Genomic DNA, 26,397 nt, shown 5'->3' with positions numbered 1-26,397 from the left:
AGCACATATTTTTCGTAGTTGTCATTATTGTACTTGCCATGGCCATAAAGTACAGGTTATATATGTAAATATGGCTGTCATTGAAGACTGCTGTGTTAATACTAATCAGCTTTCATTTAGCTCTTAGTCACGTGCTTCGGACTTCTCCCACAGGGGGCATCGTTTACTCCATATCATTAAAATGTTTAATACTAGCTTATAGTTCGTCTTAATCTATGTTAATGTTAATGCTTTTAATTCCTTATTAGTGGTGACAGGGAAGCCCAGAGGGGCAGACAGGAAGGGATTTAATGAAAGGTGTTGTTGTGACAAGGGCAGTTTCCTAAACACAGCAGTTGACATTTAGATGTCTTAATGACACTTGGGAAGTTTGACCAGTTATTTATTGAGACACTGGAAACAATTAGATACGTGTGTGTGTGTGTGTGTGTGTGTGTGTGTGTGTGTGTGTGTGTGTGTGTGTGTGTAGGCCAATATGGAATAACAAGGACCCAGGATAGGTGGACCGGTACACACAGAGAGAGTATTTGAGTTAGTCATCTGTAATCTGGTATGACAAGTGCACTGACCTTAAGGTATATACCAGACCAAGGATTAAAGACTAAAAATTTAATACGCAATCTCTAACCCACAGAGACTGCGAAAGAACAGTAGGTTTTGAGTGCAGTAGGTAGCACTACTGGATCAATGTACTGTGCAGTACAGTCGTTTGTGACAATCCCTTAAAGCCAGAGATGCAACAGCGGAGAGGTTGCAGGATAAGTTCTGCTCTTTTGTTTATAGAACTGCAGTGAAATGCATGACAGGCTACAATTGTTACATCAGTAAACCCTCTCTTTGAAGATTACATGTTCCAATTTTGTGTTACAGAAAAAACAAAGTCTCTTTCCTAAGTATTGGGCTTTGCTAGACCAACACATAGATCCAGAAATGTGAAAAGATCTAAACAGTCACACATGTCCCCTGAAAGTGGTAGAAACTGAAAGATCTGTGTGAAAACTGGGAATAGCTTGAGAGAGTATGTGCATACACACTTACACCTTTGCATTAATGCAAGCATCTTTGCAAGAGATGTTGTGATGGAGACAGAGAACAATACTGAAGTTCACATAAAAGATGTAGTATGATACTTGTGTCGTGAAATAATGATAATTCAGAGTAAAATACTGACATTTATGCTTCCATTTAAACATATCCACTGCTTAGTGAGTCTATAGGCATAGTAACCTTGAATTTGTGCCTCAGCTTGAAATTAAACCATCGGGATTTGATGCTTGAATGAGTGTGAAGCTGTGTGTGGGTGTGTGGCTTATAGCATGAGTCTATGATCCTTGAATCACATGCATTACAGTGTATGGAATTTTTGTGCAATTGCTTTAAAAATGTGCTTGTAGAATTTAGTTTAATGCTGTTTCTTCTTACTACACCTATAAAGTCTATGTGTTACCTGCTGTTATGTTAAGGTAGAGTGTCACACAGGGACTGACTGAATTTGCTCTCAGCTGTCTTCACATGAAATATGTGAAACACAGCTGACTTTGATCTCTTTTTATTAGCTGATAGTAGAAATACTACAAAAAAAGGACCAAAGTGAAAGCCCTGGGCACGTTTTAATCCACTCAGAAGTCCACAGAGTTATTTCTTAAATGCCTTTAAGAAAAAGCAAAGGATTGGAGTTTCCAAGCAGTGTGTCTGCAGCTGACATCACACTCCTGATTGATCCCCTTGTGTCTTTAGGTGTTAAAGTTATTGATACTGGGTTGCAGTACATTATGTAACAGTACATCTCTGCACAGCATCTCATGAGTAGAAACGTATACATCTGACTGTTAATAGCAAAATCTCCATTTGCCCTATGGCAACATATGCAAATTAAAGTCCATTAAATATAGTCATTGGAGTTTAATTATATCACACTGACTTATTGGTGCAATATAATCATGTTTTTATGTGACTGTTGACTAAGTTAATATAACAGTGTATGACTTAGAGTTTTTGTTCCTGACTTCCTTTAATAGCACACATTCCAGAAGTATCTCCTTTACATTGTGATTGTTTAAGTGTGATTTAGAAAACTTCTTTGTCTCAGTGACAGACCCAATTTCATGGCATCTTCACATCCTTGCTACCCTTGTAGCTCGTATTGTAAGACCTCAACTATCATATTTTAGTTTCTTGCTTGATAACATCACAATTAATCTGATTGTTGCATGAGAAATCGATAAAACTCTAAAGTTTCATAACGTTTGTCCTGTGTGTTTCAGTCAATAGTGAAACATGATACACAGTCAATACCGCAGAACTGCTTTGTACTATATAAAGTTATGACATAGTGGTCTTTCAGCTTGACAACAGCAAAATGTTGGCTGATGTATTATTTCGAGTGAGTGATCAGAGAAGCTTCAGGTCACGAGATGCCCTTACCCTGACCCTTGAAGGAGACTTATTCTTTTTTTTTTCTTTTTAATCCTTTAAAAAAAACACACACACACACACATTAGATTTGTGGCATACATACAAGGCTCACAAACAGTCTAGTTCTTGCATCACAAATTCCTGACACCATGCAGATTCATGCAAATACATTCTGTCGATCTTTCTGTGGCAACTATTATGTGTGTGCTGCATATCTTCTCCTGCTGGTCAAACACTTGCAGACTGCTGGCAACAGTTTGTTGCTACCTCCTCTCTCTATATCCAAGTGAATGATAGTGGCTGAATTGCATTTTTTTTTAATAATGCAGTCATTTCATCTCCTGAGTTGTTGTGAGTAGCGAGAGTGGCTGTGCTGTGCTGAGTTGTTTCTTTTTTTCAAAATTATAGAGCATGCTTACTGCTCTGTCAGCACTCACTGCTGAGTACTTAAAATGAGCAATCAATAATCACTCTCTCCCTTCTCTTTTTTCTTTCTCATTCTTTCTCACTCCCTCTCCCATCGCTTTCTTTCTATGCTTCCTGTTTTGCAGGTAGACACATCTCCATGGGTGAGGCCCACTGATCCAGACATCCCCGCACACCCCCTTTATCCCTCGCCCCTGCCCTCCTCTATTCCCCTAACCGCTGCCTCCCCCTCCCCCCTTCACTTCTGTCATCATGACTTCTACCAGCCAACTATTCGGTTTGGCAGAGGTGGGGCTGAGGTGTGACCAGGAGATTGAGAGGAAATATGAGATCGTGCCCTCAGTTGTCTGCTCCATGTGCTGCCTCTTTGGAATCATCTACTGCTTCTTTGGTGAGTGGTGATGTAGTCAGAGCTGTGCTCAAAAAGTCTGAGCTGGTACTAAAAATGTACCTAAACATTTCTCATGCATTAAATTGGATCACTGAATAATTTCATAAAAGTTTGAAATTGCTTATACTGTGTTTTCATATAACTTTTGGTTTATTGGTCACATGTTTTTGTACCTGCTAAAAAGAGCAAATTACCATCAAGAGGTCTGTATGTCTTTTCATCCAGATTCTGTTTTAAACACAGATCAGCCACAACATTAAGACCAGTTACTGGTTTTAATATTGTAGCCGATTTTATCTGTGTACACACATCTATCTATATATGTTTTTATTTTCACTCATCTAGAAGCTGCTTATTGTATGTTTGCAAACATAAATTACTCCTTTACATAAGCAAAAACCTGGATATCCTGGGCATTATTTATCTGATCAAAAGAAAAGAATATGGCCATCAGCCAGGAGCATTAATGACTGATATGATGGAATCATTGAGGAGTGACATGTAATTGAGATATCTGTGTTATATGTCCAAGTGCCAGGAAACAATTGGCACATTGCATGTAGAAATTTTTCTGCTACATTCTCCTCTCATGGTGTATGATATTATTGATTTCAGAGCAGCACAGAGTAGTTCTCTTGTTTCTCGTTGTGTGAATCAATATTGAACTCTCATTCCTAAATATTAAGCTGTGGCTGTTGCTATACAATACAGTAATTACTTAAGGATACTAAACCATAGTCTGCACTTTCAAAATCATATGTTATCTTAGATTCATATTCATATGTTTGCTTAGATTAAAACCTTAGATGTCCATTAGTAAACCCCAAACTGCTGTCATCATAAGGAAGAGGAGACTCCCTGGTGTCTTTTTAAATAATTAAAAAAAACATGTTATCTCCTGCTGCTGATTTTGTCCATTTCTTTCAACTAAATGTTGCAGCAGCAGGGCTGAAAGAAAAAAGGAGCGGTTGCACTATTAATCAAAACTACCAGGCTGAACTCACAGTGGACCCTCTGTTGTCTTTTTACTTTTACTTTTTTAAATTCCTCTGTGCCATCAAATGCCAGGACTCATGCTGTATGCATGGGTCCATTCCTATGTTAAGATACAAACTCCTTTACTTGAGCAAAGTGTTAAGGGCTCATTCTGATAAGTTTGGATGTACAGTCATTACAGCAAAGAATGATCAATAAATAATTTGAATGTAATCTGCTATAATAGTTACAGGCTTTCTACATTAGGGTTGTGTGTGTTGCTAAAAATGATGGATAGAAAATTATCTGCACTTGAACAGTGAGTTGGAAAATTGTATAAAAGCGCTCAAATAATGGCATCAAATTCAGAATGTCTTGTGCATTCATGTCCAAAGGTGCAATTAATTTCTGTGTATTGTCTTGGGTTGACTTAGAGGCATGTATAATTATTTACTTGCGGCAATTTTCTAGTTTTAGTGGCAGAACAATTTTCATATTGCTGTCTTTGTGTGCGTTAATGATGATCTAGTAAGTAGCAGCTGGAACGCAGGCACTCATGATCAGGCAAATGCTAGTCATTTTTGCCTTTACCAGACAGTAGGAAGTATAAAGAGACTTTTTCCCACAGTGACATGGTATGCATCAGTAAATACTTGACCAACAGGACATGCTACAAATGTTCAGAAAACAGCATATACCTAGCAGAAGCAGGTAGAAATGTGCAGTTAAAGCACACACACACAAGCATTATAGTCTTGCGCGTAACTATAATATAGAGAATGTAGGTTCTTTACGTGCTTTAAGATCCTGCTATACATAGTAAGAATGTCAAAGAAAATCAACATTGTGTAGTTTCATCATTTAATTAAAAAAAAAAAAAAACAATTGCATACAACTCCCGTAAAGTTCTTCGTGTGGTGCTTTGAATATTCTTGTGTCCAGCACAAAAACTCAAAGAAAAAAAAGGCACAGTTCTGGGAAAACAGCAACAGTTATGCTGTTTTTTGATGAGTACATACAGAGAGACAGAGCTGAAGAATACAGACAGCATTTCACTGTATAGGTCCTAGTAAAGCATGGGTGTTAGTCCCTGCATTACAAAGAGGTTTGCCCTAAAACATTAACAACATGCAACAAGACTGTAAAGGCTTCTGTCCCTGAAATAAGATTGCTGGGTGGAATAAAAATATAGAGACCATTGCTATTTGTCCATCCTTAAAACTAGTAGGGCAGAAAATGTCAAGTTTGCCCTCAGGGTAGTGTCAGACAAAAGACCATGCTGTATCCATGTTAATGTTTTCTGTAACAGTTCTGAAAGTCTCAAGATGCCAAAAAAACAAAAAACAAAACAATTACAGAATGGCATCATTTTACTTAAAATACTTTCGCTCCTCAGTCCTTCACCACCTGATGTCTGCCTGTGTCTTTGTCTGACATAGAGAGAGAGAGATGAACCTTTCACTCTGTATGAGATCTTTCACTAAAACCAAACAAATCAAATAAAATTCACTGCTCAGAAAATGAAACAGTGCATTTTTTGACATTTCTCAGAAACCACAGTCACATTTGTATGATATGAGGAAAAAAGATATTCTGCCTGCTAATAGATGCCTCATTCCACTGAAGAATGTGGTTTAGCTCCGAGATCTTGGAAATACAAGGATAATTGTCACTTATTTTATCCAGAAATACAAAGTTGCAACAGGAACGATGACTGATGTTACAGAAACAAGATGGATGAAGCAAAAGCAAAGAGAAGAAGGGAGAGAGAGAAAGAGGGGGGTCACAGTGCAAGCCACAGTGAACAGATGGGATAGAGGGTTTGATGGCTGGGGGAAAAGTAAGGGAAGCAATGAGGAACAAAAGAGAGAGTAGGAGGGATAAGTATAGTAGTGGAGCAGTGGAACAATGGTTGAGTGAAAGGACTGAGGAGGGGCAAAGCAGGGGAAGGAAAAGTGGACAATGGAAAAAGACCAGAAGCTTAGGAACAGTCATGGAGAGCTGTGATATTTCAAAACTGATTGATGGAGGCTATTTGATGTGGAAGGCCAAAATTGGGAATTTATGGCGGCTGCTGACCAAATGAATGTTCAAGTTGCTGTAGATGGTTTGAAAATTCTTTAGTTACTCCCCGTCAGACTTGTATTCATTCAGGCGTTCTGCTGCAGAAGAAGAGCAACAGCTGTGAAGAATACACCACACTTTTTTAAAAGGCGTGGTGGCTGAAACATATCCAGGAAAACACACAAGATTGAGTAGAGGAGAGTAAAAAAAGCCAGAGGAAGTGTATCAAATGAATGAGGCATGGTCATGAGGGAGGAGCACAGACGGTGGGTTGGATGAGAGGAAGAGTATTGTTCGGCTCAGCTGTGCAATGCCTGATTACACAAAGATAACAATCTGATGTTGGTCCCCCCCGCCCCCGAGACACAGTCCAGTCAGAGAATGAAACAAGGAGATACAGAGGGAAAAAAAAATAAAGAGAGATGCAGACATTATTAAATTGGTGAGAAAGCAAAAGAGGAACCATACAAGTGCTGCTGTTCTATTAAGCAGCAGGCCTGTTGACTAGTGAATGTGGATGACCTTTTGTAATATGATGATTATCATATTTTAAAGCTGTTTCATAAAGGTTTGCAGAATGAGTTTATCTGCTCACATCATCCCCTACTGAGGAAAAGCCTCTCTGTCTGTGCATATACTGCTCCTTTACCCACCATAGGAAGGAGGCTCTACATTGTCTTTTTGTTCATTATGCATCCTTCCTGTAATATTTTATCTCTTAAATATAATAACGCCATTTTAATTTAGGAACATGTTGCAAAGCAACCAAATCTACATTTAATCATCAGGCTCAAATTGAGAAAACTGTTATATAGATCAAAATGGTGTGTCACAAGATATTCTCAGTAGTGTATTTGGCTTTGTAATTACTGTTGTGAGGTGGTCTTGATCTCGTATGTTGTTTGGCAGATGATAATATAAGGCTTGATCAGTATTGATCTTGATGTATTATTCAAAATGAAATGTGTTGGATGTGTGAGTGTTGTGTATTTGTGTTTGTGTGCACTATGATTTGGAGTGTATGTACTGTATGTGCATTCCTCATGGAAGTTACTCAAGGCTAGAATTTAGTGTATGTGTATGGACTACTCCTTGTGTATATTTGTTTTGATTTGATTTTTTTTTTTTTTTTTTACACATACACACAGGTACATCATGTATGCTTGTCATAGCCTCACAGTAGTCTGTTTCCCATCTCTCATCCAGGCTATCGATGCTTCAAGGCCGTGTTGTTCCTCACAGGCCTAATGTTTGGCTCCGTGGTCATCTTCATGCTGTGCTACAAAGAGAGGGTGATGGACACTCAGCTGAGTGTAGAGGCCTCGGTTGGCATCGGCCTGGGCATTGGGACCCTGTGTGGCCTGGTGACCATGCTGGTTCGCAGTGTGGGACTGTTTATGGTGGGCCTGCTGCTCGGCCTGCTGGTTGGAGTGGCTTCTCTAGTGGTAAGACACACATTTGGATCATGCATTTTTTAGACTGATGGCCATTTGCCATCCAAATGCCAAATGTGCTCAAAAACAATGTAATGTATGTAAAAGATTTTACTTCTTAACCACTTTTGCACAGAAGAGAGCTGTAAGCAAAATTGCATGTAAATGTTCACCACAGCTAAAGTGGAGGCAAATACTGGGTGTCAGTTCACTTTGTTGCTGTTAATATTAATTAAAATAAAGCTGATTTCACACACTTTCTTGCAATGTGACCAAGCCTTAATTGTCCTGATTAAACCAAGAAAAGGCAATATAAAAAATATCAACTGCCAAAGTAAAATTAACCCTCCTCTCTCTCTGTCTCTCAAGGTCATGGAGGAGTTCTACCACCCCAAAACCGTATGGGTTCCTCTGGGTATCCTCCTGGGTTCAGGGACATTATTTGCAGTCCTCACGCTTCAGTGGCAGTGCTGCTTTGTCACCTTCTCCACCGCAACCTTTGGCTCTGCCATCATCACTGTCACTGTGGATTACTTTATAGAGCTGTTTGCCTTGGTCCACTACATCTACGAGAGACTTAGGGTAGGCTTGCCTGTGTGTTTGTCTGTTGCTGATCAAACTGTTACAGACAGAGAAAGATGGAGGGATGCTATTAGTTTTGTTTGAAGTAACCTCGAGGCATGTTTTGTGTTCTGTATGTCTGAAGGCAGTCATGTGTTTAATCTTGCATGTGTGTACATCAAACATCATTACTGCATCCCTTGAGTTGGCTATTGAGCTGTTTGCTTTGGTCAGCAATGTTGTTGTGTGTTTGTGTGTGCAAGAATGAGAGACAGACCTGCACTGGACAAACTGATTGCGATTTTAGACACTTCACCTTGGTGGGCTGTCTACAATACTTTGCCAGGAGCTATGGGTGTGCCTGCGGGTTGGAATTAAGGGGAAGGAGTGAGTCAATAGTTTACCTGAAAACAGGGAGCTCTGTGCATTTGAAATGTGAGTAGATGAGGGAAAGACAGGCAGACTTAAGGGTGGGCTATATGTTGACCTTCTATTCCGTGTATTTTCAGATATTTTATTTTACAAGAAAACAGTTAGATTCATTCTTATTATTTTTGGGGTATTTCATTATGCACTGTGCTGAATTTGCATGAGAACTTAAAAGAAAGAAACTCAAAATAGATAGATAGTAATACAGACACACCAAGTGTTAATAATAGGGATTAAATATGTTGATACCAGAGTTCTAAAGGGTGGGTAATAGAAATTCAGCACCATTAACAAGTGCTGCTTCAGACATATAGTTTGAAACGGAGCATAAGGCATCTTTTATGTATCACATAAAAGATCAAAGAAAAGCAGACAGTACAGTGATAGAATAAAATAACAACCAGAATTCAGAACAACCAGAATGATGTTACTCATGCAATACAAGATTAAAAAATGTGAACTTACACAACTGTTGTCATTTAGACTTGATTAAGTGTGTAGTTTTTGTTAGATCAGGATTAAATTATTCAACTAAAATTGCAACTGTAATCTTTGCAGGTGGCGCCAAAGAAGCCAGTGTGTTGGTTTACTTGGGTCATCTTGGGGGTGTGGCCTGTTCTGGCCTTCCTCGGAGTGCTGATCCAGTGGAAAGTCACTGCAGAGGGATTTTCTCACACAGAGGGTGAGTGATGCTGCCAGACATATACAACAAGACTCCTTTTACCAGGTTCAGAAGCTAATTTAGGACACAGATATCATTGTGATTGGAACACCTTCCCAACCTTTTTGGCTTGTGACCCCCTAAAGGGGTCTGTGGAGCTGGTGAGGGTATGAGAGAAGCAGGTGTGGGGATGTGGGGGTCTGGTAAAGTAGAGAGGAAGTAGAAAGGGAGTCAATTGCTGGACAGTGGGAATGGGAAATTAAAAAGATTCCATTAAAAATCCAGCCGCCTTGGATTTTGTGAAAAGCTAAAGAAAAGAACAGAGAGACACAGATCATATCCACACAAGTCGAGCAGCAGACTTTTATCTCTTACTTGGTGGTGAATTTTGATAAACAAACCTCATTAAAGCTAATGAATTTATGAAAATGTTCAGATACACATTTTATGAATAAAGAGTAAACATTATTTAGTAAGTTCAGAAATTTCAGTCTCTTAGTTCATTGCTGAATAAAGCTACAGCTTCTGCACCAGCCTTGAACTTCTGAATCCATGAAGGATATGCTCAGAAATTGCTTCAAAAGAAGTGGTCCTCATCTCACTGTGTCCCCTCTAGCGTTACGGTACTATAGGACATAGCCACAAACTTCAGGCAAGAGGAACTCCGATGCAGACTTCTTGACAAGGTGTTGATCATAGCAAAAAATAACTAAAGTGGGCATGGAGGGATCACTTATAAGGTCTGTTTTGGAGCCTCAATTTGTGCATTTAACCCAGTTTCATGTAACAATTGTGCCACTTTAACAGAACATCATCATTCATGAAACAGTGTTTGCGTGTATGAGTATGTGTGAGGGAAAGGCTAAATACAACAACATTATTGTTGTCAACAGAGTGTTATTGACGGTAGTAGCGTCTGTTCTGAAAGCAGCCACAACACAGATGGGAAGATCACACACACACACACACACACACACACAATAGGGACATAGACCATAATATACTGGGACATAGTCTCTCTCTCACTCACTCATACACTAACCACAGGAAAACTGAAACACACACATCTCATTCATCTGTACACACAAACACACATGCATGTGTGTGACGTGCAGATTTATACAGCATCTTAGAAGAAGTCACACATGGCCTCAAATAATGGGATTAAACAGCAGGCCGCCATCGCTTCCAGTCAGAGGGTATGGGCAAAAATACAGAGGAAGCGTTTCAGTGCTATTTTGAAAAATGTGCAATTCTGAGTGGGTAGGGGAAAGAGCACCAGAAAGAGATAGACATGAAGAAAGTGTGGTTAGACTAAAAACTGGGAAAAGGAGTGGATTCCCTAAAATTCAAGGTACACGGCTTTGTTGGACCCTTCATGCCTTATCTTCATGATTTTAAAAACTAGATCAGAGTGTACTGATCATACTCCAGCCATCCTCAGAATTTGTACAGCATTATTCTTCACTACACCTCTAACCTCACACTGAGTAAACACTGCATCAAAAAATAATGGTATCGCAATTTTTACAGCAATGTAGTGGAATGGTGGTAGCAGTGTGGTCTGACAAAGGGTAAAGAGAAAAGTCAATAATAATACTCCAGTAACAAAAAATAATAAAAATGAGAACAAAACATCTTTGTTGCACTTCTGTATGTACTGTGTGCATTGCATGCTTGTTGCCGTAGATACGGCCTGTGGTTTGTGATTGGGAAGATGAATGCAAGAGAAAATGAGGGAGGCGGTGCTCTGGCAAAAGAACTACAAATGTTATTGCAATTCCTGCTGCTCTGTGATAAGAAGCAAGTCATTATTTGCATCACCCCTTTAAATTAACCAACATAGTGCGTCATTTAAAAAAACATACTTGCAAGTGAGCTCAGTTTGTTTGTTTGCTGAAAGCATCCTTTTATGGATACAAATGGTGTATTGACAAAGAAAGGAGGGAGCAGGTGTACTGGGGGAAGGGCAGGGTGAGGGTGATAAACTGGGGCACTATGGGTAAGCAGAGCACCCAAGTAGAGCAGTGAGGGAAATCATCTATCAGTGGATTGAATAGCATGCAGGACATTGGCATGAATGAATTAGCTTGCACATGTTTTGCTTGTCTCACTCTTTCTTTTTTGTTTCTTTTAGTATGCCTGAGTGGACAATGATAAAACACACACATACATATTTGTACTTCTATACTTGTGAAGGCCCTCACTGATGTAATGCATTCTGTAACCCCAAACCATAATCCCAGCCCAAGTTTAATCTAAACTCTCAGCCTTGCCAAAATGTCCTCAGCTCAAAATTGGTCCTCACAAAGACAGACGAACAAGAGCGTGCGTGAGCGCACACACACACACACACACACACACACACACATAGTAGCATGTGGCCAGAGGGGCCTGAGGTGGGGTGAGCTGAGGAAAAGAAAAGGGGGGGATCATTAAGCAGTTTCCCTGGCAGATGGTGCCTCGTTAGCTGTCCGCCCGCACAAAGAAACAACAATAGACCTCATAACACTTCCACACCCACCACACACATGAACACTCAAACTGTGACTGTGACGCATACGCTACATCTTGTCTTCGTGAGGTTCAGCGGGGTCACTATGCACTGTACTGTATATTAAACCAATGAATCAAATTGCCTACAAATGTGCATAAACCCATATAATCATGGGTAATCAATGGACAATGAGACAGGATGGATTTTGGACATCCTTTGCTGGGGTGTGAAAATAACACCAACACATTCTCCCACTCACAATATGTCAGGAGACTGAGCAGCTCAGTATGAGGACATGCAGAGAGGAAAATTATCCGTCTGCCAAGTGACTGAATAGAGTGAAGGAAATGAGGAAATGGACATCAGTGTTTTTTTTACAATAAACCCCCTAGGGATAGTTCATCATCATCATTTAAAAGCTAATTAAACATACTCGAAAGGAATCTCTTCTGACTGGACACCTCTCTTGTTTTTCTTGACAGTTTCAGTGACTTTGAAAGCATCTTTCCTCTCACTCTCTTGTGATTATCTATTATTCTCTTTCTGGCCTTCTTTCCATACACCATCACAATCGTGCTGTCTCCATCTCCAGTGGTTTTGAGTAGACAGCAACGGAAAGTCCAGCTCATGCGCATCCGCCAGCGGGAAGAGAGGCTAAAAAAGGAGAGAGAAAACAAGAAGAAGAAGAAACGACAGAACCAGAAGACCAGCCACAAGCAGAAGGCCCACACCCATCACCACCACCAGCAGTATCACCACCCAGCAGTGTCCCACCCGCACCACCAAGGCCAGAGCTCTCAGCATCCTAAAGTTCCTCCCCCTCAGACTGAACCGGGCTACCACCGCAAGTCTAACCCTAAAAGACGCTTTGATGGAGACGTGCTATCACCAGTAAGATGCAGTAGCCTCCTTATTTTTGAGATTGTGGCTATTTAGGTCACAATCTCAGACTTTCAAAAAAGATTTCAAGTTCATATAATGTCATTTTAAAAAAGATTTCATTTTTAATCAACTTCTTTATTCAGATTTTATATTTCATGTTTCCTTTAACTGAAATAGTTTGACATTTTGGAAAATATGCTTACTTGTATTCTTTGCCAAGAGTTAGATGAGTAGATTGATAGCACTCTAGTTCAAAATGAAGCTGTGGTCAGCAGCAAGTTAACTTACCTTAAGCATTAAGACTGGAAACGGCTAGCCTGGCTCTGGTCAAAGACAACAAAATCTGCCTACCAGAGTTTTACTAGGGCTTGTGTGTGGGACTATTTTTTTGGCTGGGAGCAGTGACTTCCTGAAGTCTTGTCTCAGTGAGCCTGCAGAAAGTCCTCTCTTCCAACCAAGAAAGAATCACTTGGTAGGTGGTTTTGGTAACCTCTGGATAAGACCAGGCTGACTCTTTTCTTATCTAACTATTGGCAAGGAAGCAAACAAGTGTATAAAATGATAAAATGTTGTTTGTGCAGTTTACTGTCATTACATGTACACTAATGATTCCTGCACCAACCCTGTATCATGTGTCTGTCCGCAGAGCTACATCAGGAGTTTCAGGGACAGACAGACAGACAGACGGGCGTACTCCCACAGTCGAATGATGAGCCGCTCCCGGATGGCCGAACTTGACTATGACTGCGGCTCTCAAGTGCCACTCACAGCCCCCAGCGGACCCCCAGTTCGCATTTGAGGCACAAATGCGCACACACACACACACACACACACACACACACACACACACAACTGCACAATCACATAAGGCTACTTCAAAACTCTTTGTCACAGTTAGGGATAGAAAACCTGACCTCATCGTGCCAACCTAATAACCTGCCTATCGCAACAGAAACTTGGTATGTCCCGATGGTTGTTAAAGGTTGTATTTATTAAGCCAGATTGATCCTGCTTTGTCCTTTTTGAATGTCAAGACAAAAGGAGCAAGAAGGAGCAAGAACTGATTGCTGTCGCTGATGATTAATCACATACTGTATCTGGTTCTTCGGCTACCCTGCTTATTTGGGGGACATTGGAAAAAAACTGGACCTGTCCTGTGGGGAACTTATTTAACTGTCTCTGCTGAATATTTGATTTAAAGACTTTTGTGGTTGCTTCAAGCAATAGGAAGTGATATCCAGTGGGATTGCAGAGGGGAAAAAAATCAAAACACTCATTTCTCCACAAGAGGCTGCATCACTTAAGAGAGTCACGAACAAGAAACAGTTTACTTTAAGGATTCCAATAAGAACACTCAGAGGAAACTGACATTAAAACAACATAAAAATCACAACAGAAAGGCAGCTCTTCTTCAATATTTTCTCTGTTGAAATGTCATTGTGTAAAGAAAGGTGTGATGAAAGCAACACTGGTCTTTACTGACATCCTGTGAATCCAGACGAGGCAGCACAATGCATCGGCTGCTTCAAAATACAGAAATGGGGCCGGTTATAGGTGCGCATTGCTTTGTGCGGTTCACACTGACAACAGTTTTTATGTCATTTCTCCCATTAACACTCCATGTGTTTTCCAAGGAGAATATGCTACAGCTCATCACTTTCCAACTGTTTCTCACTGCCAAGTGTTTTAGCTATGGACCTGAGCAGGAGACACATTCATACCTTTCCTCTCCTCTCTCCGCTGAATTTAAAGCTACTGTTTGTAATTCTGTTTATTGACATGCTTCTAAGTGCTCTCATGTCCCCCTTCCACCTCTTATCCTTAAAACAATCTACCTTTACAGAATTTGCCAGCTATTTAAAGACAAATAACTGCTGTCTGATGCTCATCCAGAAATTTGACTGTTGACCTGAAAGGTCACAGTACATGATAGCAAAAATGTTAAACATTGTGTGTTTGTGTTTGAGAGTGGACACGTGAGCCCTGTGGCATATGATGGCTTGTACCAAATATTGGCCAGGGAGGGGGGTGGGAGGGGTTGGGGGTGTTCACTGTAATGTATGTAGAACATGCTCTATTGTTTTCTCTCTCCTTTTCACCGATACTGGTCCAGTTAAAATATGAATCTTTTAGGTCTGGATGAAGAGATAAATGATGCAAAGGAAGGGGTTTAAAATGAACATAATCTCCTATAAATGATGAGACGCAGAAAAAAAGATGAAAGCATTTGCAAATGGTGCCCTCTAATGTTTGCTACTGGACCTTTTTTTCCTAACTTAAAGTTCCGCGTGCGTATGGTTGTGTGTACATGCATTTGCGTGTGATTCGCTTTTAAATTCAAATGTGCTAACATTGCTATTGTTGTACTGAACATCCAGAGAGGTGAGGGAGTTAGACTTGTAGAGGAGGTATTTTCAATACAGCAGAACCGTTTTTTGTTGTTGTAGTTGTTGTTGTTTTATTTGAACCTCTTTGGAATTAAGAAACGGTTTTCCCCCATATTAAACAACTGAGATTAAATGTTACTGTAAAATACACCAATAAAATACCCCAAAATGTAAAAGTGAATTCCTCAACATAGAACATTTTTAATTCCAATTTGAAACAAATCATGACTTTTTGGATTATGCATTTTGTTTTTGTAAATTTTATGTCTGAGATTTAGATAAACAAAACAATCCCAATATACTTAGATACTTAAGTACCACTGAACACTGAAGTGGTGCTTGGATTCAGCAGGCAGGTTTTGCAGTTCTTTGTATGGTGGACCTGGGACTGAAGGACTAATAATTTTCACCTTAAATCATTACTGCATGAGAATCGCTGTGTAGCAGTTTTCAATGTGTTCGTGTTTCAGTGTGTCACTGTTGTCATATAACCCCCCCCCCCCCCCCCCAAAAAAAAAAAAAAAAAAAAAAAACTCCAGTTTAGTCTGCTAGGTGCACAAAACACTTTCAGCATTGACTGAATGAAGTGAAAGGATGTTGCTCTGCAGTGTGATGTGCTTCAGTGTTAAGTGTGCAGAAGCAAGTATCATAATCTGATTGTTTTCAGTGACCACAGTGCATTTCTCAGTAATCAGAAAACATTTATTGTTAAACATTACTGAATCTTTCAAAGGACTGAACTGTTCAGTCCTAGTGATTAGGTCTAACTGCTTAAATCCAGCAGATGCACCCTCTTCTATTCTCTTACATTGTCCAGGTAAAGGGCTTTGAAAAGGCATTTGAATCCTCTCCCTCCTATTGACATGTATTATGCTAAGTCGCCTTCTGTTCTGCTCTATCAGTGTTATTCCAATAATGTTTTGCAGTAGTGGCTGTTCAAGTGTTATTTCGGGTTTTGCTTACATTTCAGTCCTGTTTTGGTCCTCTTTTGTGGTTTTACTGTAGTGCAGTTGTGACATAATTACTGTCCTTGCTTAGAAACAAAATGTTAATTTGAAACACTGGCACTTCCTGATTTGGGGATAAAATGAATAATTCCTTTATTCTTCGTCTTTTAATTTGCTTTTAATATTTCTGTTATTTTTTGTGATTGCTTATCACTGCTGAATATATGTCGGGGAAACGCTTTTATTGTAGATATTGAACTGTAAATAGTTTTTAAATGTACAAATGCTTGGTTCCATTTTCATGTTTATGCCATGATCGCTTATGTGATTTATCCAGCTGATTATCTTCTAAGGAGCAGACTTGTTTTATATTGTGTTACTACTGTGGGTCCAGCTGGTTTCATTTGGCTGGGTGGTGGATGCACTTGTGTCATTCTCATACTTGTGTTTCAACAGGTGTTGTTGAAAATCAGCAAACTGAGCCTTGACTCTGATTATCAGCAGTCATCAGTAATTCAGTAACTGCGAGACAGCAATTAATTTCCCTGCCACTCTGTTTACATTTGTACAAATCACCTGCTCATTATTATATTATTATTAGTAGTAGTATTATTATTATTAATATTATTATTATTGAGCATGAATTTATATGGACCTAAAATATGATAAACATTGTGATTCTACAATCTAATGGTCTTGTTGTCTCTACTGTTCTTACACAGTCAAGATACTGCAGCACAGAAATGCCAAAATGGGGTTGAGCTATTTCAGAAATAGTGTATTTTGGTCATAAATCTTTAAAAAAATGCACAGCAAAGGGATCTATGTCAAGATTGTTTATCTATGTTATGTGTTTATGTAAAAAAAAAAAAAAACAAATATTTCTCACTGTGTCCTTATCAAAATTCATCATCAGCCTCAGGATAAGGATTCTGTTTCCTTTCATTCTTCTTTCTTCACTCTGCAGCTTAGCCATGATAAAGAACCAATGAGGAGTTACAAACATAACGCATGGTAAAACAAAGCACCTAATTCGCTGGTCGAGTTAATCTACATCATCTTCATGATGTTTACAGTGATGTGGTCTGACTTGTAGGTTTCAGGCTACATTTGCATTGCAGCTCGATAACAAACTACAGTGCAGCAGTTATGTAACTACTAGATGTTAGAGCTTGTTTGTCAAATACAGATGTGATCAGGGGTCATTCATAAGAAGTGTTTTCTACAAATTGCTTTTGAGAGAGCTTTATGCAGCACATAAAGCAAGCCAGATTGAATACTGTCAACACGTACTTTCACCAGCCGATAGAGAAGGGGTCAGAGAGGTAAAATGACTTTGTTCGAAGGAAATGGAACAGAAGAACATGATGTTCTTTTTTTATTGACCTTTGATGACTGGGAAGTCATTGCTGCTGACAGCAGTGTGAAGAAACTGTAATGGAGAGACAGAAAGTTCTGACCAACATGTCTCCACTAATGACTGGAATAGCAAAAGTTTTTTTTTTACTTCCTCTCTGTCTTTGCTTCTTTATATGTCCTGCCTAATTATCTCTCACTATATCATTGTCTTGTTTCTTTTCCTGTGTGTCCCTGAATAACCTTTTCATTACAATTGCCCTTCCTATTTTTCTCACTTTCTCTCTGTGCCACACTCTCGGAGTGCATGCTCATTTATTGTTTGTATCTTTCTTTTTTCTTTCCTCCTCCACCCCCCATTTTTTTCTTTTTTATCTCCACTGACATTTTCAGTTCAGTGACTTCAGAAACAACCTGCACAGACTATAATTCTTGGCGCAACGCTAATCTGCTTTCTGCTGGAAACAAAGCATGACCGGGACCAGCTCATTAACAAGCCATTGTTCACTTTACTCTGCACCGAGACCAGCCCAGTTACTGATAATTTCAACAGACTGCAGCTCCTATTTTCTATATAAAATGGAATTAAACATTGACAGAAGAGTGTTACGCTTGGCTGGGAAAGCCAGTATCATTCTAGAAACCTAATACAGTCCATGTCAGATGATGAGTGCAGTGGGTGGAAATGGTTCATAAGGAAACCAAAGAAAAGGCATGTATGCTCTCTGGGCTAATGCACAGACACAAAAATCACAGATGTTCATTTGCTACAACATCTGAACAAACTGACTTTCAAGTGGTATATGGTGATAATACTTGTCTTTATTTGAGATAGTTGTCACAGTGAAGCTCCATACCATACATTACCCATACACATATAACCAAACCTCCAGCACATGCTATTGAGCTCAAACTTAAAACATGACTGAGTTCCTTTCTCATTTGATGTTTGTATTCTCTGACATATCTCAAAGCTTAGACCAACAGCTCACATTCCATTAATCAGTCACACAAATAAAAGCACCTCTTAACTAAATCACATCCTTGTGCTTTTTCACAGGAAGACTTGGAATAGGTGCAGTGAAAGTTACAGTTAAAATATCACTTCTGACCATGGTGTTTCAGGACCATTGATCTGTCTTGTGCTTTGCAAACTTCCCTATTGATACTGGGCCAGTACAACCACATAAAAGATTTCTTGTTAATTAAAACCATACTCTTGTCTTTGAATTATTTTTGCAGACAAGACAAACAACAAATTCAGGTGTTTTTGAGATATGGAAAGTAACACGAATAAAGTATAAAGTCCTGGAATGCCCTTTATTGAAAACCAGGCAAAGGACAGTGCATTGCGCCATTGTGCCTCTATCCTGTTCATTATGTATACAGTACATTTTGTCAAGATGTATACTGGTTGCATTCACTTGTACAGTTTTGTGTTTCCATATAAACTGTAATCTAAAAATGGGCTCAGCTTATACATTGTTGTAGTAGTGGTAGGAAAATGTAAATGTTTTTTTTTTTAACTGAATTTATCAAATATAGTGTTTCTAATGTTGCCTCTTCTGGTTTACATGATGTCTTGCTGGTGCTGTGTGGACTCGCTGACCACCTGTAGAGGACAAAAAGAGACAACAACAGTCATTACCTGCAGTATATTATGGTCTGCAGAGTGTTGCAGATATTAAGTGAGAGTGCAGTGCAGGGGGGGCAATAACCACTGACAGTGAAGCTACTTATTCATGGAAAAGCCAGTGTGGAGTGTTGCTGCCTACATAAACGTGTCTACACAGGGCAGGTGCAAAATACAAGATTCCAGACATTCAGTTAGAGACTAGAAATGTTGCTGCAGCGAAGATTTCAATTCCAGGAAAGTGTTACTTTTTTTTCCCCATGCTGTCAAATGCACTTTAGTTTATTTTAACAGAACAAGTCAATAGAGGCATTTTCTTTTTAATCTGGTGGCTTGCTGAAACCCATAGTGAACAGATGTTAAAGGGTAGATGGGACACTGGAACCAGACTTACACACTGAGCACTAGCACCCTGGCTCATAGAATACTTCATCTGGATAAGAATATACAGTAACAAATCAAAACAACTCAACTCAACAACTGGTAATTATTCATTTTATCTCATAACAGCTACAGTTCTATTAAATTATATACTGTAAGGCAATGCATATGTTTTATGCAAGTCTGGGATGCCTGTGCATGGACTTCTTTCCATGTAAAGGATATGCTCAAAAATATAGCTTGCTATATAGTATGCTGTAAGTATGTGTGTTTGTGTGTGTGCTCAAACCTCTCCATCACGGGTTTCGATGGTCTTGATGAGAACAGTCTTCTTAGAGTGAACCTCTGATGAGCGCTGGGGCTGGGACTCAGGACTGGTCTCTGTATGAAGACATTCATATGGCTCTTAAACTACTTCATAGACTGCACATTAAGCTTGTTTATAGTTCCACAAAGATTTGATTGACAATTGAAGACACTGATATTAGTTTACATTTGCTACTAGAGGATTAATGAGCTTGATGACATGTGGTGCGCATTACTGGGACAGCCAGCTAACCGTATGAAACTGGCATGACTGCCGCTTAAAAGTGTCATATTCATGCTCGTGCAAAATCAGTGGTGCTAATGAGTCATGGTTGTACCTAATACATCAGCACTAATTACTGCTCATTGTTTTCATTCAAGCAGCCACAAAGTGGATCAAGGGGAGGAATTGGCAGAGAATAATCACTTGTTTCAACTGTTAATTCATCAACTGAAGAGGCCGAGTTGTGAGTATATTGATGTGTGGCTTTGTGATGATTGCCTCTGTGAATCAAACAGCCATAGAGGTTTTTGACATGTCATATATCACCACACAGTGGCCAGAATGTGGCACTGCAGATATGTAACGTGCAATACCCTCAAAATAGCACCTTCCATATACAGTCACAATCTATAATTAGTCCTTTTTAATATCCTCATTGACTCATGTGGAATGTAAAAGAGATTTTAGGGTATTTGTGTGTCAAGGGAAGAATGTGTGGTGTTTTTCCTACCTCTGAATCCAATGGAGGAATAAGCAGACTGGACAGGCATAGTGATCCTGTAAAGAAATGATGCACATAATGCAGTATAACAAATCAGTAATAATAGGTAAATATATACACACTTAAAGACAAAGCTTATCATAGTATTAGGACAGACAGCTTGGGATTAATACAGTCTGATTTCACACATATTCATATTTAGACAACATATACACACACCTGCTCTCCTCTCCTTCCAGCAGCTTGCGGTAAGTGGCAATTTCAATATCAAGGGCCATCTTCACATTGAGCAGGTCCTGGTACTCTCTCAGGTGACGGGCCATGTCATCCTTTAAATCAATACATAAAAAAATTTATGGCATGCTCAAATACACCTCTCACCAAACCATAAAATCAACTAGAAAAATAGCAATAGATCTGTTCTATATATGTGATAGCTGTAAAATTACAAACACAGACAGTGTGACTATAGCTGCAGTCAAGTTTACTGTCACTTAATTTTCATAATCACTGATGCAGTAGCTAAATCTATGAGCTCCAGAGTGAGCAAGATCCTGAAATCTGTATCTGTTTGTTGCTACTTTCTGTAATCTGGTGGATTCATAGACTAAAGAGTCAGTGTAAAATGTGTATGCTAATTACCTTCATCTTAGCAATGTCTTCCTCCAGCCGTGCGATAGTATCCTGGAAACCAGAGGCCTCGCGGGACATACGATCCTCCATATCTCTCATCTGGCGCAGCAGAGACTCATTCTGCGGGGGAAGAGAGACATGAAGTAAGTGGTGGGACAGAGTGGTCTGAAAGCTTAAAACAGAAAGAAAGACAAATCGGCAACAATAACCAAGAGAGAAGTTGAAGCCAATACTCACGGTGCCTTTGAGTGAGTCGATCTCACAGGTGTAGGACTGGATCTGGTGTCTGTACTCCATGCTCTCCTGTTTGGCCTGGCGGAGTGCATCGTTGTTCTTATTCACAGCCTGGTTCAGATCAGACACCTGAGGAGAGAGGGGATGAGGTTTTAGAAGTACAACAGCTGAAAGACACTTATCTCTGTGTGTGTTTGTGTGCTTCCCACTATACCTTAGACTTGTACCAATCTTCAGCCTCTGAGATGTTCTTGGCGGCAATGGCCTCGTACTGCATGCGGATGTCCCTCAGAGCAGCAGTCAGGTCGGGTTTGGACATGTCCATCTGGATCTGGATCTGAGTGTCCTGCATCTGGCTCTGCAGCTCACGGATCTCCTGCAAGGTGACAAGAGAATAAAGAAAATAATTTTAAACACAGACACTTTATTACTAACATAAATCAATAGCTCATCATATATCAACAACATTCACATGTAAATGTGGGGGGGGTGGGAGCTATTGATTTACCCAGTGGTGTACTGGTGCAACATTAGTAAAATATCAGTAGAAATTCAGAGTAACACAGAGCTGATTTGGGCACTGTAAAATTACAAGTTTCAATCTGGCGAGCTTTGTCCCACTCAGCTGTCTTCTGGTCTGACTAAAGGATATAAATAGCTTTGCATCTGTTCTCATGCACACACAAACGCACACACAGACACAACAGCTGACACGCTCCCTTTAGCCTATCAGCAGTTCAGCATTTCTGAGAGGTCACATTTGAGGCACGGAAGACAAAATGACGGGAAGGGACCTCGAGTGTGCCAACGTGCATCCGAGTGTGTGGCTCTTTGATGTCTTGCAAGTGAATGTGCGTTCGCTGCATTCACTCTGCATAAGAACTAAATGTACAATTTGTTCCACTTTTGTAAAAGAACAAAAAGATATGAGAGGAAGAGAGTGAGAGTGTGTAAATGTGCATAATGAATATATTTTGACATCAGTGGGTGTGTTAAAGTGTGAAATATTCGATCTCTCGAAGAGCTGCTTGCCTATGGAGGCTCAGATCTGATGTTACAGTATATCTTCACACAGGACTGTTATATGATACAGTACCACCACTGCCTACTATCTACTACACATAGTACACAGACATATTACTGTAGGTCTGGTGGCCTCATTTCAGGCAGCCAGAAACAATTTATAGTCAGTACAACAAACCTCCTCATGGATCTTCTTGAGGAAAGCAATCTCCTCTTGCAGACTCTCAATTCGTCTCTCCAGGTCCAGCCTGGCCAGAGTGGCATTGTCAACATCCTGGAGGCAAACACAAAAACACAGAAAATTATAGCGACAACCAACAGAAAAGGCAAAAAGGTGCAGCGAGAACATGAATTTGAGAGGCAATTTAGAGGAGAAAAGCAGTTGATGAAATATAAAAGGGACAGTTGTGCTGGCCTATGAATGAGTACAACCAAAGGAGAATGAAATTGAAGGAATTTTTCACTTTTTACTTCAAGCTTTGAGGAGAAAATGAGTTAAGATTGAGATATAAATGAGGGATTATATAGAAATGGAGGACATACGGCTCTGAAAGCAGACAGGTTGTTCTCAGCCTCTTCCTTCTGGTGAATCTCCTCCTGCAGTCTGGGGAGAGCAAGAGTGGCAGACAAAGAGGAAAAGAGCAAAAAGAAATAGAAAGGTTGAAACATGAGTGAATACAAACACAACAGTTATGTTTGACAGCATGGCTTCTTCCCAAGGGACCAATTACTAGACAGTTAAACTAGTTACCACCTCTCATTGCTCTAGTCCTCTGCTCTATTTGCCTGCTGATAAATGTATACAAATAGAACTGACTAGACAATGACACATCACAATCTAACATTTATTTTTTACATGTACCCCCACCTGCACCCCACACCCCATGCACACTCTTGCTCTTTGAGTCCTAAAGCTGTGGTGCAGCTGCTCTCACACTGTTAACAATCAGAAGGGTAACGGTGAGAGAGGAACAGAAAGAACAGAGCAGAAAGGTGTGGAAAATGAATGCAGAGATGCCTCTGCAAACTGCAAAGGTGTCTCTGGTTCAGGAGACACTGGCTAGTAATTTCTGCTTACTCTATTCTATCTACCAATGCAAAACATGTTTTCAAGAAGCTCTTCACATGTGCTATTCCCATTACCAGTCCTTGCAGTGTCTTGCTTTAGTTGCTGTGTATGTGGCAAATATTTTTTTTTGTTTTTCATGTTTTTTTTTCTGGTACAGCAAAGTATCTTGCAGGAAAGAAAAAATAAATTGTTCAGATAAGCTTGTCTTTTTTAGGATTTAAGCTACTTGCAAGTGCTATCTGTAAACTCTGCCACCATCCTCTGGGTGAGTGTGTGTGCATTCATGTATTGTAACTGTTGGCAGGCAGGAGGTCTCTGTAAGTATTTTGATCTCAGTGGGAGCAGCAGGTGCTTTGGCAAGCTGCACTCAGTGCTGCAGGCAACAACTTAAAAATGTCTGCTAAAGAGAGAGTGAGTGTTTGTGCATGTGCTGTGGGTGTATGCCTGTCTGTGCTACACTTAAATTTAAGCAATGTTGCTTGCTGTTGCAGTGACAGAGATTCTAAATTCATAGAGCTGACCTTATAGCTACAAATAGACAATTCAGGGATACACCCACTTCACAGCTCTCAAGCTCGCTCTCTGTCTCACACACACAAACGCGTGCACAGACCTGCACACACACACAAGCTTGTGAATTTCGTAGTCTCTTTAAAAAAGGGTTAATTTTTCTTTGTTTTTTCTCTCTTTGTAAATATACACACATGTAACAAGCTGTGTATATTCATCTGTCTGCTTCTCTTTCTGTCTGGCTGAAACTTTATCTGTCCATCTGTTGCAGTTTTATTCCTATGAGTCTGCGAGACTCCTCTCTCTCTCTCTCTCTCTTCATTTTTTCATGTTGTGTCTCTCGTGAATAAATTATAAAACACCTTTGTAAAAAGTCGGTGGACCGTAACATTCATTAAAGTGAGCCTATCCTCAAATCTCTTTTTTGTTTCATTGTTTCCTCCAAAAGAGAAGCAACACCCCTGGAAGTCAGTGAGTTGTCATGGAAGCTGCATCTTAAACACTCCTCTTTACTCTTGCTTTCCATATACCCTCATTTTCCAGTGTGCAGTGTGCAGTCCTGTTTTTCTAATGTGTTCAAGTGACTGCCAACATGTGGTTCCGGACCCTTCGTAAGACAAATCTTTACCATCACAACATGATTGCCAGGATTGGAAAAGAGAAAAAGCACAAAATACAAAGAATTTTACCTGCCAAGGTTTCTAAAAACTGTTTAAATGAAACAGTCCATAGGAGGGGAACATCACTGCTTCAACTCCTCACAACTCATAGACTCAGCAGTGTCAGGGAGTAGAAATTGTGTCACTCTAAAGGCTCACAGGCCAAAAAGGTTGGGAACCTCTGATGTAGGTGTTGTATGTGTCCGAGACTAAACTCTGAATTTAACAGTTTCAGTATCTTCCTGCAACAAATCAAGTGGCATTACGAAACCTAATTCTAACTCTATCGTTTCTCAACATTCATTAACTCATTGGTACAATTCAATCCATTCAATCCATTTTACCTTAGCTTGAGTTTCTGCAGGTCATCAGCCAGGTTGTCTCTCTCCACCTCCACTCGGGCACGCTGGTTGGACAGGGCCTCTATCTGCCTCCTCAGCTCCCTCATTTCCTCCTCATACATCTCAGCCACGCGCCCAGGCCCCTCGCGACCCCTCAGCTTTTCGATCTCCACCGTCAGCGCTGCGTTCTGCTGCTCCAGGAAGCGCACCTTCTCGATGTAGCTGGCAAAGCGGTCATTGAGGTGCTGAAGCTCGGCCTTCTCGTTGGTCCTTGTGTTGAGGAAGTCCTGGTTCATGGCGTCGGCCAGGTTGAAGTCGAGTTTCTCGCCGGCGTAGGTGCGCATGGCTGTGGAGGAGCCGAACCCAGCTCCTCCAGCACCGGAGGACACCCTGAAGCTGGAATAGGAGGGAATGCCAGTGCTCTTGACCTCGTAGACTCTGGAAGACATGTGGCTTGAAGAGGAGCCACGGCCTCCTCCCACTGAGGAGAAGAGGGAGGACATCGGGGATGAACCGACCCCGGAGCCAAAGGTGCGGCGGTACGAGGAGGCGGTCTGGGATGAGGAAGTGTAGGACTTGCTCATAGCTGGTTGACTGTTTGGTTGACTTGTGGATTTGATAGAGCCACTTGAGGTGCTGAGACCCAACTGTCCCACTGGGCAACTGGGAGGGAAACTAAGTGAGGAAACGTCAGGCACAGAGTGCAGCTATTTGTAGACGTACCACACCCACTCCTACCCCAAGCCCTCCTCTCTGTTCTCCCTCCTCCATTCACCCCAGTCTCTACTCCCACTCTACCCCCTCCACCCCACCTCAACCCCATTTTCCCTATATTGATCACTCAGAACTTTAAATCAAAGCCCAAACCTGAAGGATTTTCACACTGGACCCATTTTGGAAGATTTCCCCATGTGTTAAGATGTCAGCAGTGAGGGTTGTTCTGTAAATGGTGCTTTTTAGAGACCATGTGGACACTCTTGAAAAGCTTGGTAACTGTTGAAAGCAGAATCATATGGCTGCTTTCATCAAAGTCCCACTTTTGGTCATCTTGACTTCATTTTGCCTCTGAAATCCCTAGCTAACTAAACCTTTCAACAATTCAGTTGTTTCAATAATGTTTAGTATGAATGATTGCCTTTTAAACAAAAAGCCATGACCTAGCTCCACTTGATTTTCAGGAGAAGTTTACTTAGACTGCATTTTTGTAATCAGTTTATTGCAGTCTCTTGATATGTCATCCATTATTCTCCAAGCCTTTCCTCTGCATCTCCTCCCCCTTAGTCAGCCACTCATTTTTCCTCCAGTCCCACTTGTCTTCTCATTCCTCCCCCCCTCCCCACAGCTGTTGCCAGCCCTCGATTCAGCTGTTGAAGGGGTTTGGTTTCATCTGCTGCAATGGACAGGGGCCTTGTGTGTGTGTGTGTGTGTGTGTGTGTGTGTGTGTGTGTGTGTGTGTGTG

At 40.4% G+C, this 26,397-nt stretch overlaps 2 protein-coding genes across 3 annotated transcripts in view; one reads left to right on the top strand and one right to left on the bottom strand.

The window, feature by feature from the left end:
- tmem198a (transmembrane protein 198a) overlaps nt 1-15,625 on the top strand; it is a 29,261-nt gene extending 13,636 nt beyond the window's left edge. For both annotated transcript variants that reach the window (XM_018671916.2, XM_018671917.2), the window contains exons 2-7: nt 2,967-3,232; nt 7,478-7,716; nt 8,074-8,286; nt 9,253-9,376; nt 12,445-12,743; nt 13,381-15,625. In XM_018671916.2, coding sequence (XP_018527432.1) covers nt 3,094-3,232; nt 7,478-7,716; nt 8,074-8,286; nt 9,253-9,376; nt 12,445-12,743; nt 13,381-13,533 — 1,167 coding nt within the window. In that variant the 5' untranslated portion in view covers nt 2,967-3,093 and the 3' untranslated portion in view covers nt 13,534-15,625. The remainder of the gene's footprint in view (nt 1-2,966; nt 3,233-7,477; nt 7,717-8,073; nt 8,287-9,252; nt 9,377-12,444; nt 12,744-13,380) is intronic.
- Nucleotides 15,626-18,226: 2,601 nt separating this feature from the next.
- Nucleotides 18,227-25,632, bottom strand: desma (desmin a). The gene is made up of 10 exons (XM_018671912.2): nt 24,942-25,632; nt 22,903-22,963; nt 22,538-22,633; nt 21,551-21,712; nt 21,340-21,465; nt 21,112-21,222; nt 20,689-20,798; nt 20,479-20,525; nt 19,728-19,819; nt 18,227-19,036 (listed from the first exon to the last, which is right to left on the bottom strand). Exons 1-10 carry the CDS (start codon nt 25,520-25,522, stop codon nt 18,995-18,997), a joined length of 1,428 nt encoding a protein of 475 aa, XP_018527428.1. The 5' UTR covers nt 25,523-25,632; the 3' UTR covers nt 18,227-18,994.
- Between the last annotated feature and the right edge of the window lie 765 nt (nt 25,633-26,397).

This window comes from Lates calcarifer, linkage group LG1, assembly GCF_001640805.2.
Source record: "Lates calcarifer isolate ASB-BC8 linkage group LG1, TLL_Latcal_v3, whole genome shotgun sequence".
Lineage (NCBI taxonomy): Eukaryota > Metazoa > Chordata > Actinopteri > Centropomidae > Lates > Lates calcarifer.
The sequence above is the reverse complement of the archived record's forward strand: the minus strand, read 5'-3'. Positions and strand labels throughout refer to the sequence as shown.